We start from the raw sequence: 15,777 nt of genomic DNA on the forward strand, positions 1-15,777 counted from the left end.
AGCCATGACTTAATACTTTACATCTGAAAAATGGTGCCCAGATCTGGTCACAGATCTAGCTTCGAATTACCCAACCAGTGGGCTTTCCTGAATTTTCTCCCACACTTCCTCCTACAGCTGCTGTATTTTAATGATCTCATCACTGCACCTGTCACCTTTGAACAAGAATCCAGAGGCTGACACAAAGCAACAGCACTAGGACAGATATAAAGGGTATCATATTAATAGGTGTTAGGGGATATTCCTAAACTGAGCACACAGGATTTTTCTTCTTTTTTCTTTTCAGTGCATATATAAAAGCATTTATAAAATGCATGCACCAGTGTAGAGAAGAAAAATACATACCCATTGTTGTTTAGTCTCTTAAGTTATGTCCGATTCTTTTTCAACCCCATGGACTGTAGCCCGCCAGCTTCCTCCTTCGCTGGGACTTCCCAGGCAAGAATACTGGAGTGGGTTGCCATTTCCTCCTCCAGGGGATCTTCCTAACCCAGGGATCAAACCCACGTCTCAGGCAGGCAGATTCTTTACCACTGAGAATATAACAGTAGATTCCATGTAAGGAGTTACTCCTAAATGAGCCGACCTTGAAATTCAGGATGAAAAGCTGCATGAAGATTAAAGACTTCAGTGCCCTGACTTCATTTTTCAACAGTAAATATTCTCATTTTCTCTACTATCTATTCCTCTTCCCTGTTTTCTATTTCTTCACAGCCTTTCTCACCATTCAGTACACTATTTTACTCATTCTCTCGTGGTTTGTTTCCATTCACTTGAAAGTAAGATCTTAGAGGGTGGGGAGTTTTGTGGGTTTTTTCTCTGCTGTATCCCCCTGAATGGCTTTTCATTTGTTGTTCAGTCACTTAGTCGTGTCCAACTCTTTTGACCCAATGGACTGCACCACACCAGGCTTCCCTGTCCTTCACCATCTCCAGGAGCTTGCTCAAACTCATATCCATTGAGTCAGTGATGACATCCAAGCATCTCGTCCTCTGTCATCCCCTCTCCTCCTGCTGTCAATCTTTCCCAGCATCAGGGCCCTTTCTAATGAGTTGGCTCTTTGCATCAAGTGGCCACAATATTGGAGCTTTAGCATCAGTCCTTCTAATGAATATTGAGAATTGATTTCCTTTAGGCTTTTCCTCTCAGAGAAGGCAATGGCAACCCACTCCAGTGTTCTTGCCTGGAGAATCCCAGGGACGGCGGAGCCTGATGGGCTGCCGCTTATGGGGTCACACACAGTCGGACACGACTGAAGCGACTTAGCAGCAGCAGCAGCAGCAGCAGCAGCTTTTCCTTATTTGCTTCAATTTCCAAGTCAGCTACTAATTTTACTATTTTCTGAGTATCTCATACCACGGGCCATTTCCACTGTGATCAGGAGCAGAATGGGGTTCAACACCAGTGCAGGTTCCAAGGAAAATACTTTCTGAAGAGTGATAATAACGACATTCCCATTCTGCAAGTGAGAAATCTAATTTGGTGTAATAAGTCATCCCGTACTGATCTTACGGTCCCAAAACTTAACACAGAAAGAAAATCACGCTCCCACGGGCAGGCTCAGAGGACCGCACTCGAGCGACACCGCGGTCATACAGACACAGACAGCGGGACATCACAGGTGCACACCAGAGCTCACAGAGGACTGTCCGTTCCCGTAACTACGGACGCTTCTGGTTTCCAGGAGAGGGGAGGGGGGAGTTCTCATTCTCCGCGCCTGCGTACACTCGCGCCCAGCCACGCCACGCCCCTGAACCCTCGGGCCCCGCCTCTCCGGCGTAGTCACGGCTCCGATATCCTGGGCCCCGCCCCTCAGGCGTAATCGCGTACGTGCGCAGGCACTCCCGCTCTGACGCTAAGGTTCCACCTCTCCGTCTCAACAGCCTAAGAACACGCCCCCTCGGCTAAGCCACGCCCTGTCTCCGCCCCTCGCGCCTGACTGCTCGCCCACCTGGGGAGGTCCGGCCCCTGTGCGCTGGTCTCCCGGGCGTCGGCTGCCGAAGTCCTTCGGGTGAGGGCGGCTGGCTTCCGGGGGGAGGCTCGTGGGTTGGTCAGGGTGGTCCAGTGTCTGAGCCCAAGAGCCAGGCAGGGCCGCCGAGGCGGGCGGCTCTGAGCCCGGCCGTGGAGCCCCGGCCTGGACGCCGCTGCTCGGTCGCTGCCGGGCGGACTACATTTCCCAGAGGCCCGCGCGGGTGCGCCGAGGCTGCGGCTCGGACCGGGATCGGTGTCTGGGGCGGCTGAATCGGGGTGTGTGAGTGCGAGAGGCAGGACTGGGCTGTGAACGTCCAGAGCGTGCGACCGGGGTGTGCTGGTGTGAGTGTTCGAAACGGGTGTGTGAGAGGTTAGCCAGCGCGGGGGGCCCCGGGAGAGGCTGAGAGATCGTGGAGAGAGGGGCTGATGTGTGTGTGAGAGACCGCGAGCATATTGGTGTGTCCGGCGTGTGAGATTGTGTGACAGTGCCTGTTTGTCCTCGTGTGAGGGAGACCAGTGTGTATTGTGTGTGCGTGTGTTAGAGGTAGCAATTGCAGTGTTTGTGTATCTATGTGCGCGAGAAATCCATGTGTCTCAGAAACAGAGACCTTTGAGACTGTGTGTGTGAGAGAGAGGAAAACTAATGTGTTGAGACCAAAGTGAGTAGGAGAGAGACTGAACCATGGTTCGCCACTCCGAGGTTTGCAAATGCAGCCTCTGTGAGGTCGTGGAGTGTGCGTGTGTGAGTGAGGCAGAGGTGAGGGGCCGTGGGTGTGTGAGAGACTGAGATTGGGGTTGTGTGTGTGACGTTTGTGATCACCATGTGTGCTTGTACATGACCTCTCTGAGGCGGTGGTGTGACTGCAGTGATGTGCCTTCCACTGGATGCTTGTGACTGTGTCCTTCCTGTGATCAGGGGTGTGAGACCTTATATCAGTGTCTGTGTATCACCCGGTGTGGCTGTAACAGCGCCTGTGTGACTGTGGTGTTTTGGGGGAGAATGCTTCGAAGGTCGATAACTTTGGCCGCCTTGTGCATGTTGATTTATGGAATTGTGTATTGCCAGGGTAAGAATCCTGGGGTAGAATTCCCTGCTCCCAGTCCCAAGAGTTCCACTGAGAAGCAAGAGGTGGGGCACCTGGATCTCCTGATTGGAGCAGGGGACACCCTCAGTTCTGGGTGACAGAAAGGAGGGGAAACCAAGGGGTTGAGGACAGAGATGAGAGGGAAGGTGGTAGAGTTGGGTGCTAAAGGATCCACTGTCATGGAGGAAAGCAAAGGTTTGGCAAGAGGAGGAGGATAACCCTGTCCTCTGATGGCATTCAGGAGTCAGATTTTCAAACTGTAGACTGGATCAAAGCATGAAGTGGAGATGTGGGAAGGAAAGAGTCCACGTTTATCTATAAAATAGAGAAAGCAACAATTTCATGGGATTATTTTTTAAAATAAAGTGAGAGAACATAATGTATGCAGAGTATGTAGCACGTCTCATTGGTTTTATTCATAATAAGACCAAAGAATGGGAATGCAACTTTTAGAAAAGATCAAATTTAGGACCTCGAGCTTAAGAGAAAGACTTATAAATTAGACCCCTCAATCACCATTGGTTGCCTGTAATCTCTTGGTTACGTGGGCAGTGAAACCAAAGAAGGCTGGGAGGAGGAAGGGGAAGACAGAAGTTTTACGCTGGTGATCCTGGGAGTGCAGAGGTTCTCATCTTCTCACTCTTTTTCCTCCAGCCTTACCCTCCCAGGACAGTGCTGTTCTCCAAGAGAGAAGCCAGGAAAAGAAGGTGAAAATGACAGTGCAACTAGTGAAAGCCATACCCCAGGTTAGTTATTCCGTATCTCTTCCTCCAAAGGCAGTCTTACTGCTTAGGACTTGGTAAAGCTGTTTTCTTTATGAAAATCCCTTGATTAACAGTCTTTGGAAAAGACCCTGAGGCTGGGAAAGATTGAAGGCAAAAGGAGAAGGGGGCAGCAGAGGATGAGATGGTTAATAGCATCATCTACTCAATGGACATGAGTTTGAGCAAAACTCCAGGAGACAGTGAAGACAGGGAAGCCTGGTGTGCTGCAGTCCATGGAGTGGCAAAGAGCTGGACATGACAGCGACTGAACAAGAACAACAACAGTCTTATCTAAGGGCCTGGTTCCCACCTCTGCCAGAGAGCACACCCCTTATTTTTTATAAATAATCTTCCTTTTTATAATAGAAAATTTGCAGATAGCAGGGACTATGCATATGCATCACACTCCGCTTCGCCAGCTTCTAATATCTTACATTAGTTTGGTGTGTGCTATGCTTAGTCATTCAGTCATGTCTGACTCTCTTTGACCCCATGGACTGTAGCCCACCAGGCTCCTCTGTCCATGGGGATTCTCCAGGCAAGGATACTGGAGTGGGTTGCCAAGCCCTCCTCCAGAGGATCTTCCCATCCCAGGGATCAAACCCAGGTCTCCCGCATTGCAGGTAGATTCTTTACCAGCTGAGCCACCAGGGAAGCCCAAGAATACTGGAGTGGGTAGCCTATCCCTTCTCCAGGGGAACTTCCTGACCCAGGAATTGAACCAGGATCTCCTGCATCACAGGCGGATTCTTTACCAGCAGAGCTACCAGGGAAGCCCTTAATGAGCCAACATTGATAGACTATTACTAAGTCCATGCTTTGTTCACATTCCTTGGTTTTACTTAATGTCCTTTTTCTGTCCCAGGGTCCTATCCAGGGCACCATATTACATTCAGTAGTTCTGTCTCCTTGTACGTAACAGTTTCCCATACTTTCCTTCTTTTTGAAAACCTTGTCAGTTTTGAGAGGCTCTCAGATTATTTTGCAGAACATCTCTGAAATCTGATGTTTCTTCCTCTGATTCAACTAGACTAATGTATTTTTAGAAGGAAGATCACAGAGTTCCGTTTTCATCATGTATCATACATCAAGGGTTCATACTGTCAACGTGACTTATTACTATACTCTGAGTGCCTAGTTGGGGTAGTGTCACCAGGTTTCTGCACCGTGAGTCACTCCTTTCTGCCCCACTTTGCCATGCTGTACTCCCCTCTCCATCGGCACCTACCAGTTCTAGCTCTGTATCTATCCAAAGGCAGTTTCTGTTTTGTTTTTTTAGATTCTGCAGTTAAGTGAGATCATACTGTGTTTGTCTGTCTTTGTATGACTTATTTCACTTAAATAATGCCCTCTAGTTCTATCCATGTAGTGGTAAATGACAACACTGAGCATTACAAAGATTTTTAGTATTTTCATTGGAAATAAATGTGAAGATGAAAATGCCCATAACACTTTAAAACTTTTCTCACGACTCTCACAGATATAGAAATCAAAGTAGTGGTTACTAGGGGGAAGGAGGAGACAAGATAGGGGTAGGGAATTAGAGCTATAAACTATTATGTGTAAAATAAGCTATAAGGATATATTGTAGAACACAGGTAAATATAGCCAATATTTTATAATAACTGTAAATGGAGTATAACCTTTAAAAATTGTAAACACTACATTGTATATCTGAAACTTATATAATATTGTTTGTCAACTATATCTCAATTCAAAAAAAAAAACCTGCGAACCTCTCACAATTGACCAAAAAAAAGAAAAGAAAATTGTCTTTAATCTGCTGGTGATTATAACTGGCATTGTCTTTAAGAAACTGAAAATAACTATTTTTGGTTTCATTTTGGTATTGTCTAAATAGATACTGGCTTGTTGTACTCAAGTTTAGTACACAAGCTGGATGAGTTGCAGTCCCGCACTGGGTGCTTTCTCGTGTTGCTGTTGAGGTCACTGAGGTGTGGCGTGACATGCTAATTCTTGATGGTACAGCATTAAAAAACAGTTGCATTCTACGGCAGTTGCCTGGCATTCCAGTGGTTAGGACTCTGTGCTTTCACTACTGGGACTGGGTTCAATCCCTGGTTAGGAAACTAAGATCCCACAAGCCATGAAGCTCGGCAAGCCCCCCCCCCCCCCCACCAAAAAAATAACTGCACTCTACATATATTTTTTATTGTGTCAACCAAAAAAAACCCAGCCATGTCAGTGCAATGCCTCTTCTCCTTAAGGCACTAGGATCCCATAGGGTACCATTTCCATAATATCAACTTAAATATTCTTTTTTGTTGCTTTTGAAGGTTCGACCATAGATACACATCCTTCCTTGAAGCCCTTGTTTACTGCCCTGTGGCTATCTGTCCATATTTCCCCAGGCTTGAAAACTCCCATGGACAGAGGAGCCTGGTGGGCTGTAGTCCATGGAGTGGCAAAGAGTCAGACACAGCTGAGCACACACACTCACACACACAAGAGAAATGGATTAGCACCATTGTATCCAATACAATTTAGCAACTTCAATAAGAACTATTTAATATTATATGTTTAAGGTTTTTTTCCTCAAAGGGCTATTTCTCACATAACGTAGGGCCAACTTAATGCTTAAGCTTGAAGTCACGTGTGGACATGAGCTTTGCTTGATCCAGAAGGTCTTTGTGTTATTTCAGGACCTGGTGACGTTCAAGGATGTGGCAATAGACTTCTCCCAGGAGGAATGGGAATGGTTGAGCCCTGCTCAGAGAAGTTTGTACAGGAGTATGATGTTGGAGAACTATCAGAGCCTGGTATCACTGGGTGAGGATTTTTATCCCCTCTGTATAATTCAGAATGACCCTTAGGGACTCCTTACTTTTTTTTTTTTTTTAATTTATTGTGTGTCGATCAGAATTGAATCTGGAAAATGAAGAGGATGTTCAGGAATTGGTGACCGTTTCAGGTTGAGTCAGTGGTTTTGGTGTGTGTCAGCTACTTGGTGAGTGTGCCCTTTAGTCAGTGGGAGCACAGGGCACGCTGTGACTCGCACTGGTCTGTGCTGGCTTCTCTCCTCTGTCCTATAGTAGTGTTACCAGCTAACAGAGTTCACCAAGAATATAGCCAGATCGTTACGAATTTGGAATGTTGCTTTAAAACCTGTGTATTTTTATTAACTTGCAGAAAGTGAACTCGTGAGGCACAAGCTGAAAATTGCTTTAGATGTTCTTAGGGAAACTAACGCCCTTTTCAGCCCTAGGGCCGCCTCATTGGCTAGTTTAGCTTTCCCTGGTCTAGAGGCCCCTTTTATCCTGCTTGCTTGTGGTTCACTAAATGTTGTGAAACTGAATGTATGTCTTTCACCAAATTTGAGAAATTTTTGATCATTATTTAACTTTTTTCTACTTTCTTCTCCTTCTGGGAGTCCAGTTGCACACGTTAGAACCTTGGATATTGTGCCTTAGGTAACTAAGGATGTGTTCCCTTTTAAAAATCTTCTTTCTCCGTCAGCTTAGATAATCTCTGTTGATTCATTTTCAAGCTCACTGCCACTTGCTTTGTCCTCTTCAACGTCTTGTTAAACCATCTAGTGAATTTTTAAATTTCAGATACTGTATTTTTCAATTCTAGACTTTTTACTTGGTTCTTTTTTATAATTTCTGTTTTGGTGCCAAGAGTATTACAAGCATATTTTCCTTTATATTCTTGAATATAGATATAATAGCTGTTTTAAAATCCTAGTCTACTGATTCCAGCATCTGTCTTGTCACAGGTTGGGTCTCCATTAATGCCTTTTTTTCTGAGTATGATTCACTTTTTCCACTTTTTAGGGAGTAATTAGATTTTTTCCTGGACACTGTAAATAATACAGGATTATTATAAATAATTCAGGATTCTGTTACGTTCCTCTGAAGAATACTGATTTTGTTTTTTAATCAGACAGTTAACTCAAACTCCAAACTGTCTCTCAGTTCAGTTCAGTCGCTCAGTCGTGTCTGACTCTTTGCGACCCCATGAATCACAGCACACCAGGCCTCGCTGTCCATCACCAACTCCTGGAGTCTACCCAAACCCATGTCCATCAAGTCGGTGATGCCATCCAGCCAGCTCCAAACTGTCTCTAGGGGTCCTTTATATCACCTCACTTACTGCTGTCCAATGATCTTCTAAAAATGCTGGGCTGAACTTCTGCCTCCAGTCTCTTAGAAAATGATTCCACTTTGATAGGATGACTGTGGCAGCCCCGCTAAACTACGCCAGAAGCCTTATACAGTCTGTCACCCCTTGAACTATTCATTTCTAGCATGTCATTCCATCAGAATTAAGGGACCAGCTGAAATGTCCAAAACATGACCAACTTTCATATCTTTTTCTGTATGCAGGACTTTGTATCTCTAAGCCATATGTCATCTCCTTATTGGAGCAAGGGAAAGAGCCCTGGATGGTGCTGGAGAATGAGATGAGAAGCCCATTTCCAGGTGAGTGTGGGGTAACCAGAGAGGGGAATCCTTTCTAGGCAATGGCTCAGCCATTTGCACAGGTGATCTTTCCTCCTTTCTTATGCTTCTTAGAAACTCTTCTCAAAAAAGGGCACTCAAAGCTGGTGCTCTGGGACAACCCAGAGGGCTAGGGTGGGGAGGGAGGTGGGAGGGGGGTACAGGATGAGGGGGACACATGTATACCTATGGCCAGTTCATGTTGATGTATGGCAAAAAACCATCACAATATTGTAAAGTAATTATCCTCCAATTAAATTAATTAAAAGGAAAAAAAAAAGAAACTCTTCTCAAGCTTTCCAAACCTGGAAGAAAACTGAAAGTTGACTTCTTAGCGTGATCTCCCCAAATATCTTCTCTTCTACTTGTTTTTCAGTTGCTCGGTCTTTTCTGACTCTGACCCCTGGACTATCGCATGCCAGGTTCCCCTGTCCTTCAGTGTCTCCTAGAGTTGGCTCCATTCATGTCCATTGAGTTGGTGATATTATCTAACCATCTCATCCTCTGCTGCCCCCTTCTCCTTTTGCCTTCAATCTTTCCCAGCATCAGGGTCTTTTCCAATGAGTTGGCTCTTTGCATCAGGTGGCCAAAGGATTGGAGCTTCAGCTTCAGCATCAATCCTTCCATTGAATATTCAGGATTGATTTCATTTAGGATTGACTGATTTGATCTCCTTGCAGTCCAAGGGACTCTCAGGTCTTCTCTAGAACAGTTCAAAAGCATCAATTCTTTGGCGCTCAGCTTTCTTTATGGTCCAGCTCTCACATCCAAACATGACTACTGGAAAAACAATAGCTTGGACTATACAGACCTTTATCAGCAAAGTGATGTCTCGCGTTTTAATATGCTGTCTAGGTTTAGCATAGCTTTCCTTCCCAGTAGCAAGTGTCTTTTAATTTCATGGCTGCAGTCACAGTCGGCAGTGATTTTGGAGTCCAGGAAAATGAAGTCTGTCACTGTTTGCACTTTTTCCCCTTCTATTTGCCATGAAATGATGGGACCGGATGGCATGATCTTAAGTTTTTTGAAAGTCGAGTTTCAAGCCAGCTTTTTCACTCTCCTCTTTCACCGTCATCAAGAGGCTCTTTAGTTTCTTTTCACTTCCTGCCATTACAGTGGTATCACTGGCATATCTGAGATTGTTATTTCTCCCGGCAATCTTGACTCTTCTAAAAACTCATTTTGCAAACATCTTTATCCAGCTCCTTCCCATCCCCTCTTTCCTTTTGATATACTGACTTAACATAAACTTCTCTGTTTTTTAAATCTTAACTCCAAAATTAGATGCTGCATGCAAATCATAACATACCCTGCTACTTTAAATCATTTTTTGCTTTCCTGTTGCAAATAGGAAAAATCCAAATCCTACAAGCTCCTTCTTAATTTTCCAGCCTTATCTTCCATTATGTTTTAGCTTTTTCACTGTACTTTAGGCCAGAGTTTTCTTCACGATGCAAGGTATCAAGGTATGTTCCATGTGTGTTACAGGTATTCCCGCATCCTGAGTCTCTAAGCCGTGAGCGACCAGATGAGATTGGAGGCAGTCCGAGTTCCGAGTCTGATCCCCTCTGGATCATAGGCAGTGTCTTACAGGTCTGATCCCCTCTGGATCACAGGCAGCGTCTTAGGATTGTCATTTTCAGCAAGTGCTTGATGTGCAGTTGAACAGCACTGCTCTAGCCCACAGGGCACCTTTTCTGAACTCGCAAGCTCTTTCCCACTCAGGCTTTTGTTTTTCCTGTTTTCTCTGCCTAGAATGCGCTTCTCTTGGCTTTCTGTCTATGTCTGGCTCTCAGGCCAGAGCTTAAAAATCATCTCATTGGAGACCTTCCTAACCACCTCGTATAATGAACATTTCCCTATTCCAACCCGAGTACGATCTATGAAGCCACTGTTCCTTTGTAACACTCGGGAGAGCCCGTAATGGTGTGTCTTATTTTTTGCCTCCCCCGCTGAACCTAAATTTCACAAAGACAAGGCAATGTTGGGAACATACATGATAATTACGCCTTTATGACATTCTCCTCTCACTTCTGTAACAGTGTTTGATCTTTACATTTGGGGATGATGTGGACCCTATACTTCTAGGATCCTCCAAATATTAGGAGGGATATAAGCTCGGTTTAGACACGCTTTATAGTTTGGTTATGTAGGAAGCTACTATCAGCCTTAAAGAGGAAAACAGAAAGAGGAACTTTCCTGATAAGAGGTAATAACTGTCCATGTTAGAACAGATGCAGGAAGAGGGAAAGGGGATAAAGAAGCCTGTTGTAAGTCTGATGGGACATTGAGTGACAGTCTGGCTTTAAGTATTATTCAGTGATTAAGATAGCTCAGCATCCATGTTGAGAAAAGCCAAAAAGATAAGGGACAACCACGGCTCTCCGTGGGAGGCTGGAAATGAAGACAACCTTCACACAACAAAAAGTAAATTTGAGGGAGGAGCAGATGACGCTGTCATCTTTCTGCTTTTCTCTTTCTAGGATTGCTCCCCTCAGTCCATCTACGTAAGAAAAACCATGGGGAAGTGGTTCCTTGAGTTCTCATGGACCCAGTTCTAGAATTATTGAAGTTTGGGTGTTCCTGATACCATGAATGACCTGGGCAGGAAGCTTGTTAATATCTCCGTGTTTCTTAATTGCTTTGGTAGATGTGATCCCTCCCATCTCTGAACTTTTATACTGGTTTTACTTTTTTACCACATGGATTCATTTTTGATATATTTTCTTCTCAAATTGCTTGCTTTATTGGTCTTGTCTTGCTCTTAACTTTCTGTACTTCTCTAGAACCACTGTCTTTAATTACTTTAGTATTCCCCATGCTTGACATGTAGTAGAAAACTAGGGAGCATTGGATTAGTCAATAATTTGTTATCATATTTCTTGATATCACCTCTTCCCTAAAGTTTTCTCTTACTGTCACCTCTTCTATACACATTTCTTCTTTATAGATTTATCAGGAATTTCTTACTTATGCCTGAGTTCCTGTGATATACGTTAAGTGACTTAGTGGTAGTATATAAGGCTCATTTATTTCTTCCTGAAAGCTTATATTCTATCTCACAAGGTAAGAAAGTTAGTGATGTGGTAGGAAATAAGCATTTAATTAATAACAGTGATACCAACCCACATATCTCTGTAGACTAGTTCCTACAAAAAGACACGTGGCAGAACCCTATTAAGATGTGATAGTTTTCCTAGGCTGGTGAAAGAAAGATGATGAGTGGGAAAATCCCTTAATATGCACTCTGAAGTTCAGGGATCTATGAGAAATGAAGAGCATTTACTTTATTAAAATACATGGAAATGGCTTATGGGAATGCTATTTTCTCATCATGAAGAGATGACTCTAGGATTTTGCCTAAACTCCAAGAGAAATCACAAAACAGAAGGTATTTGTGGTTTCAGGGAATCTACAGAGATTTTTGAGTGGCAGAGTTATGTGGTAGTATTGGTCTTTTAAGAAAGCTAGCCTGGCTGTGTACGCAAGTCTCCTAGAAGAGGGAGAGAACAGAGGAAGAGGGTTTCATGTATAGCCTGTTAGGTTAATAAGGCATGAAGAGGGAGAGAACAGAGGAAGAGGGTTTCATGTATAGCCTGTTAGGTTAATAAGGCATGAAGAGGGAGAGGACAGAGGAACAGGGTTTCATGTATAGCCTGTTAGGTTAATACAGGCGTAAAATATTACTGCCACTGCCACCCACACCTTCAGGACGCTGTTATCCGACATTTAACTTTCTAAATTGCCATTTCTGTGTTCTTCTATGAGCTCTCATTCTCTGGGGTCTGCTTACATATTTTTTTCAGTTGAAATGCCTGTGCATAATATATTTTGTGGAGTGTATTATTTTCAAATCACCTCTTCTGTGTTAAATGTTTCCTTTGTTATAGCCCATGATAAAGGAAACATTTGGTTTTTTGAATCTTTCAGATTGGGAATCTATACATGAGACACAAGAATTAGCTCTGAAGCAGTGTGTATGTGATGATACGTTAATGGAGAGAATTGCAAGCTATGAACAGGAGTGTCCTATTTTTGGAGAAAATTGGAAATGTGAAGATCTCTTTGAGAGGCAGTTGTTAAGCCAAGAGACATTTATCAGGCAAGAAAGAAGCGCTCTTAAAGAAAACCTCACTGTGGAAATAGACCACAGATATAACAAACCTGAGAAATTTGTTCCTCTACACAGTTTGGAAGAGAATATTTATGATAATCACAAGTCAGATGAAAAAAACTTTTCCAGAAATTCCATGGTATTAAAACACAAGAAAGTCTATGCAGGAAAGAAACTTTTTAAATGTAATGAATGTGAGAAAACCTTCACCCAGAGCTCATCTCTTACTGTTCATCAGAGAATTCATACTGGAGAGAAACCATATGAGTGTAAGGACTGTGGGAAGGCCTTCAACCAGAGTCAACACCTTGTCCAGCACCACAGAATACACACCGGAGAAAAACTATTTGAATGTAAGGAATGTAGGAAAGCCTTCAGCCAAAATGTACATCTTATTCAACATCAAAGAATTCATACTGGAGAAAAACCATATAAATGTAAGGAGTGTAGAAAAGCCTTCAGCCAGCCTGCACACCTTGCTCAGCATCAGAGAATTCATACTGGGGAGAAGCCTTATAAATGTAAGGAATGTGGCAAGGCCTTCAGTGATGGCTCGTCCTTTGCCCGACATCAGAGGTGTCACACTGGCAAAAGACCGTACGAATGTATTGAATGTGGGAAAGCTTTCAGGCAGAACACATCGCTTATCCGTCACTGGAGATATTATCACACTGGGGAGAAACCCTTTGACTGCATCGACTGTGGCAAGGCCTTCAGCGATCACATAGGACTTATTCAGCACAGGAGGATTCATACTGGAGAGAAACCCTACAAATGTAATGTGTGTGGGAAAACCTTCAGCTACGGCTCATCCCTGACCGTCCATCAGAGAATTCACACAGGAGAGAAACCATATGAATGTGACATCTGTGGGAAAGCCTTCAGCCATCATGCCTCACTCACCCAGCACCAAAGAGTGCATTCTGGAGAGAAGCCTTACCAATGCGGGGAATGTGGAAAAGCTTTCAGGCAGAGCATACACCTTGCTAGCCATCTGAGGATCCATACTGGAGAAAAACCCTATGAATGTAAGGAATGTGGAAAAGCTTTTAGCATCAGTTCACAGCTGGCTACTCATCAGAGAATTCATACTGGAGAGAAACCTTATGAATGTAAGGAATGCGGGAAAGCCTTCAACCAGAGGGCACATCTCGCACAGCACCATAAAATTCATACTGGAGAGAAACCTTACGATTGTACTGAATGTGGTAAAGCCTTCAGCCAGGCTACCCGCCTTATCCAACATCAGAGAGTTCACACAGGAGAGAAGCCCTATGAATGCACTGAATGTGGGAAGGCTTTTAGTGACAGCTCATCCCGTGCTCAGCATCTGAGACTTCACACAGGCCAGAAGCCCTATGCATGTGTTGAATGTGAGAAGGCATTCAGAACAAAATCATCACTTACTTGCCATCAAAGATGTCATACAGGGGAGAAACCTTACAAATGTAGTGCATGCGGTAAAGCCTTTAGCCATCGACAGTCGCTTACTGTTCATCAGAGAATTCATTCTGGAGAAAAACCATATCAGTGTAAGGAATGTAGGAAAACCTTCAGCCAGATTGGACACCTTAATCTACATAGAAGAATCCACACTGGAGAGAGATCTTACGAATGTAAAGAATGCGGAGAAGTCTTCAGACAAAGCGCACACCTTGCTCATCATCATAAAATTCATGCTACAGAGTCATCTCAAGCCCTCAGCTCTTCCCCACCCCCTGCATCATCAAGTCCTAGGGATATGTCTGCTGAGTATTTCTGGAATTCATCCACATCTTTCCATCCTCATTGCCCTAATCCAAAACGTAGTCATCTCATCTGGACTATTCCAATTGTCTAACCACTGGTCTCTCTGCATCCTCTTTTGTCTCCTCCAAGTTCATTCTTTACACTACTCCCAGTGGTCTGTTCAAATGTAAATGTAATTATATGACTCTCTTAAAACCCTTGGTGTGAAAATTTAAACTACTTGATGCATACCAAGTGCTTAGCACAGTGCCTGACCCAGACTAAATGCTCTATAATGATAGTTCAGTGTCCTTCAGAGTCTGCTTGAAAGCTGTTTTTAAGCAGTGAACTCTGGAAGACAGTATATGTACTTGGAGATCATAACGGTTTTTAAAACTGAAACTTAATGTGAATGATGAGGATTAGCATGTGTTAAAGCTTAAACATTAACACGTTTAAAGCTTTATACCACCACATATATGACTGTATTCCTTTGTTGGTGAGAAAAGTCAACATGACCTAATACATAGAGTATGTTTTAGGAAGTATCTAGAACTCTGGATAAGACTGGAACAAAAGAATTAGAAAATAACTGGGAATAATGCAAGTCTGTATTTAGTAAAGGCAAAAAGCAAAAATTCCTAATATTTAAAATGGAAGAACTTGAATAGTCTAGCCCTTTTTTAAGACACCTGGTTTCACAGATTAATGCTGAACCTTCAAGGAGTCATAATTAAGCTGTTCTAGAGTACAGAAAAAAATAATTGAAATGGATTATTTTGGAGTACTTCTAACCTCTGTTAAGGAGAACAGAAGTTATGAATAAATGGAGATCCATGTTTCTAGAAGGAACTTTTAGTACTATAAACATGTCTGTACATTCAGTCAATTCCAGTCACAATTCTTTTAGGATAATTTTCCACTGACAATTTTGTTTTGAAAATCAATGTAGAATGGTAAATAGGAAAGCATCACAAGGAAATTTTTGAAAAATGTATCCCCATGAATTTAGTTACTTGCAAAAGTAATTATTTTTCATGTGTCAGTGGGGGAGATAGATTACTTAAATGGTGCTTGACAATTATCCAGCTGGAAATAAAGTCAGATCCACATTTCACCCCTTACAGAGAAGTTCATTCCATATAGATTAAAGATATGATAGGAAACACAATATTAAATTTCTTAGAAGAGAATGTAGAATATTTCTATCCCCTTGAGTTCTATCTACCTTGAGGTAGGCTTTAGTAAGCAGGACACAGAGTCCAGAAGTTATGAAGAGGGACAGTGTTAGGTAGGACCATGTAAAAAATTTAAACTTTTCCATGGTATAAGACACTGTATGCAAAGTGAAAAGACACATGACAGGTATTTTATACATACATTACAAAGGATATAGTCCTTATAAAAAGTGCTGTTGCTTTATGTGGCAGCCTGGATGGGAGGGGAGTTCAGGGGAGAATGGATACATGTAAATGTATGGCTGAGTCCCTTTGCTGTCCACCTGAAACTATCAGATTGTTCATTGGCTACACCCCAATACAAAACAAGAAGTTAAAAAAGAAATGCTGTTGTAAAGCAGCAAGTAAGAGACACAGTCTGACAAAGTCAGATAAAATACACAGTATGACAGCAACTCTAAATGAAGAAAACAG

At 43.1% G+C, this 15,777-nt stretch overlaps 1 protein-coding gene across 1 annotated transcript; it reads left to right on the forward strand.

The window, feature by feature from the left end:
• The first annotated feature begins 1,913 nt into the window (after positions 1-1,913).
• LOC787287 (zinc finger protein 471) lies at positions 1,914-15,242 on the forward strand. The gene is given in 6 exon segments (XM_059877261.1): positions 1,914-2,011; positions 3,711-3,802; positions 6,484-6,610; positions 8,170-8,265; positions 12,214-13,904; positions 13,906-15,242. Coding segments are annotated over 5 exon segments (2,358 nt in total). The 5' UTR covers positions 1,914-2,011; positions 3,711-3,769; the 3' UTR covers positions 14,317-15,242.
• Positions 15,243-15,777: the final 535 nt, after the last annotated feature.

Source organism: Bos taurus, chromosome 18 (genome assembly GCF_002263795.3).
Source record: "Bos taurus isolate L1 Dominette 01449 registration number 42190680 breed Hereford chromosome 18, ARS-UCD2.0, whole genome shotgun sequence".
NCBI lineage: Eukaryota > Metazoa > Chordata > Mammalia > Artiodactyla > Bovidae > Bos > Bos taurus.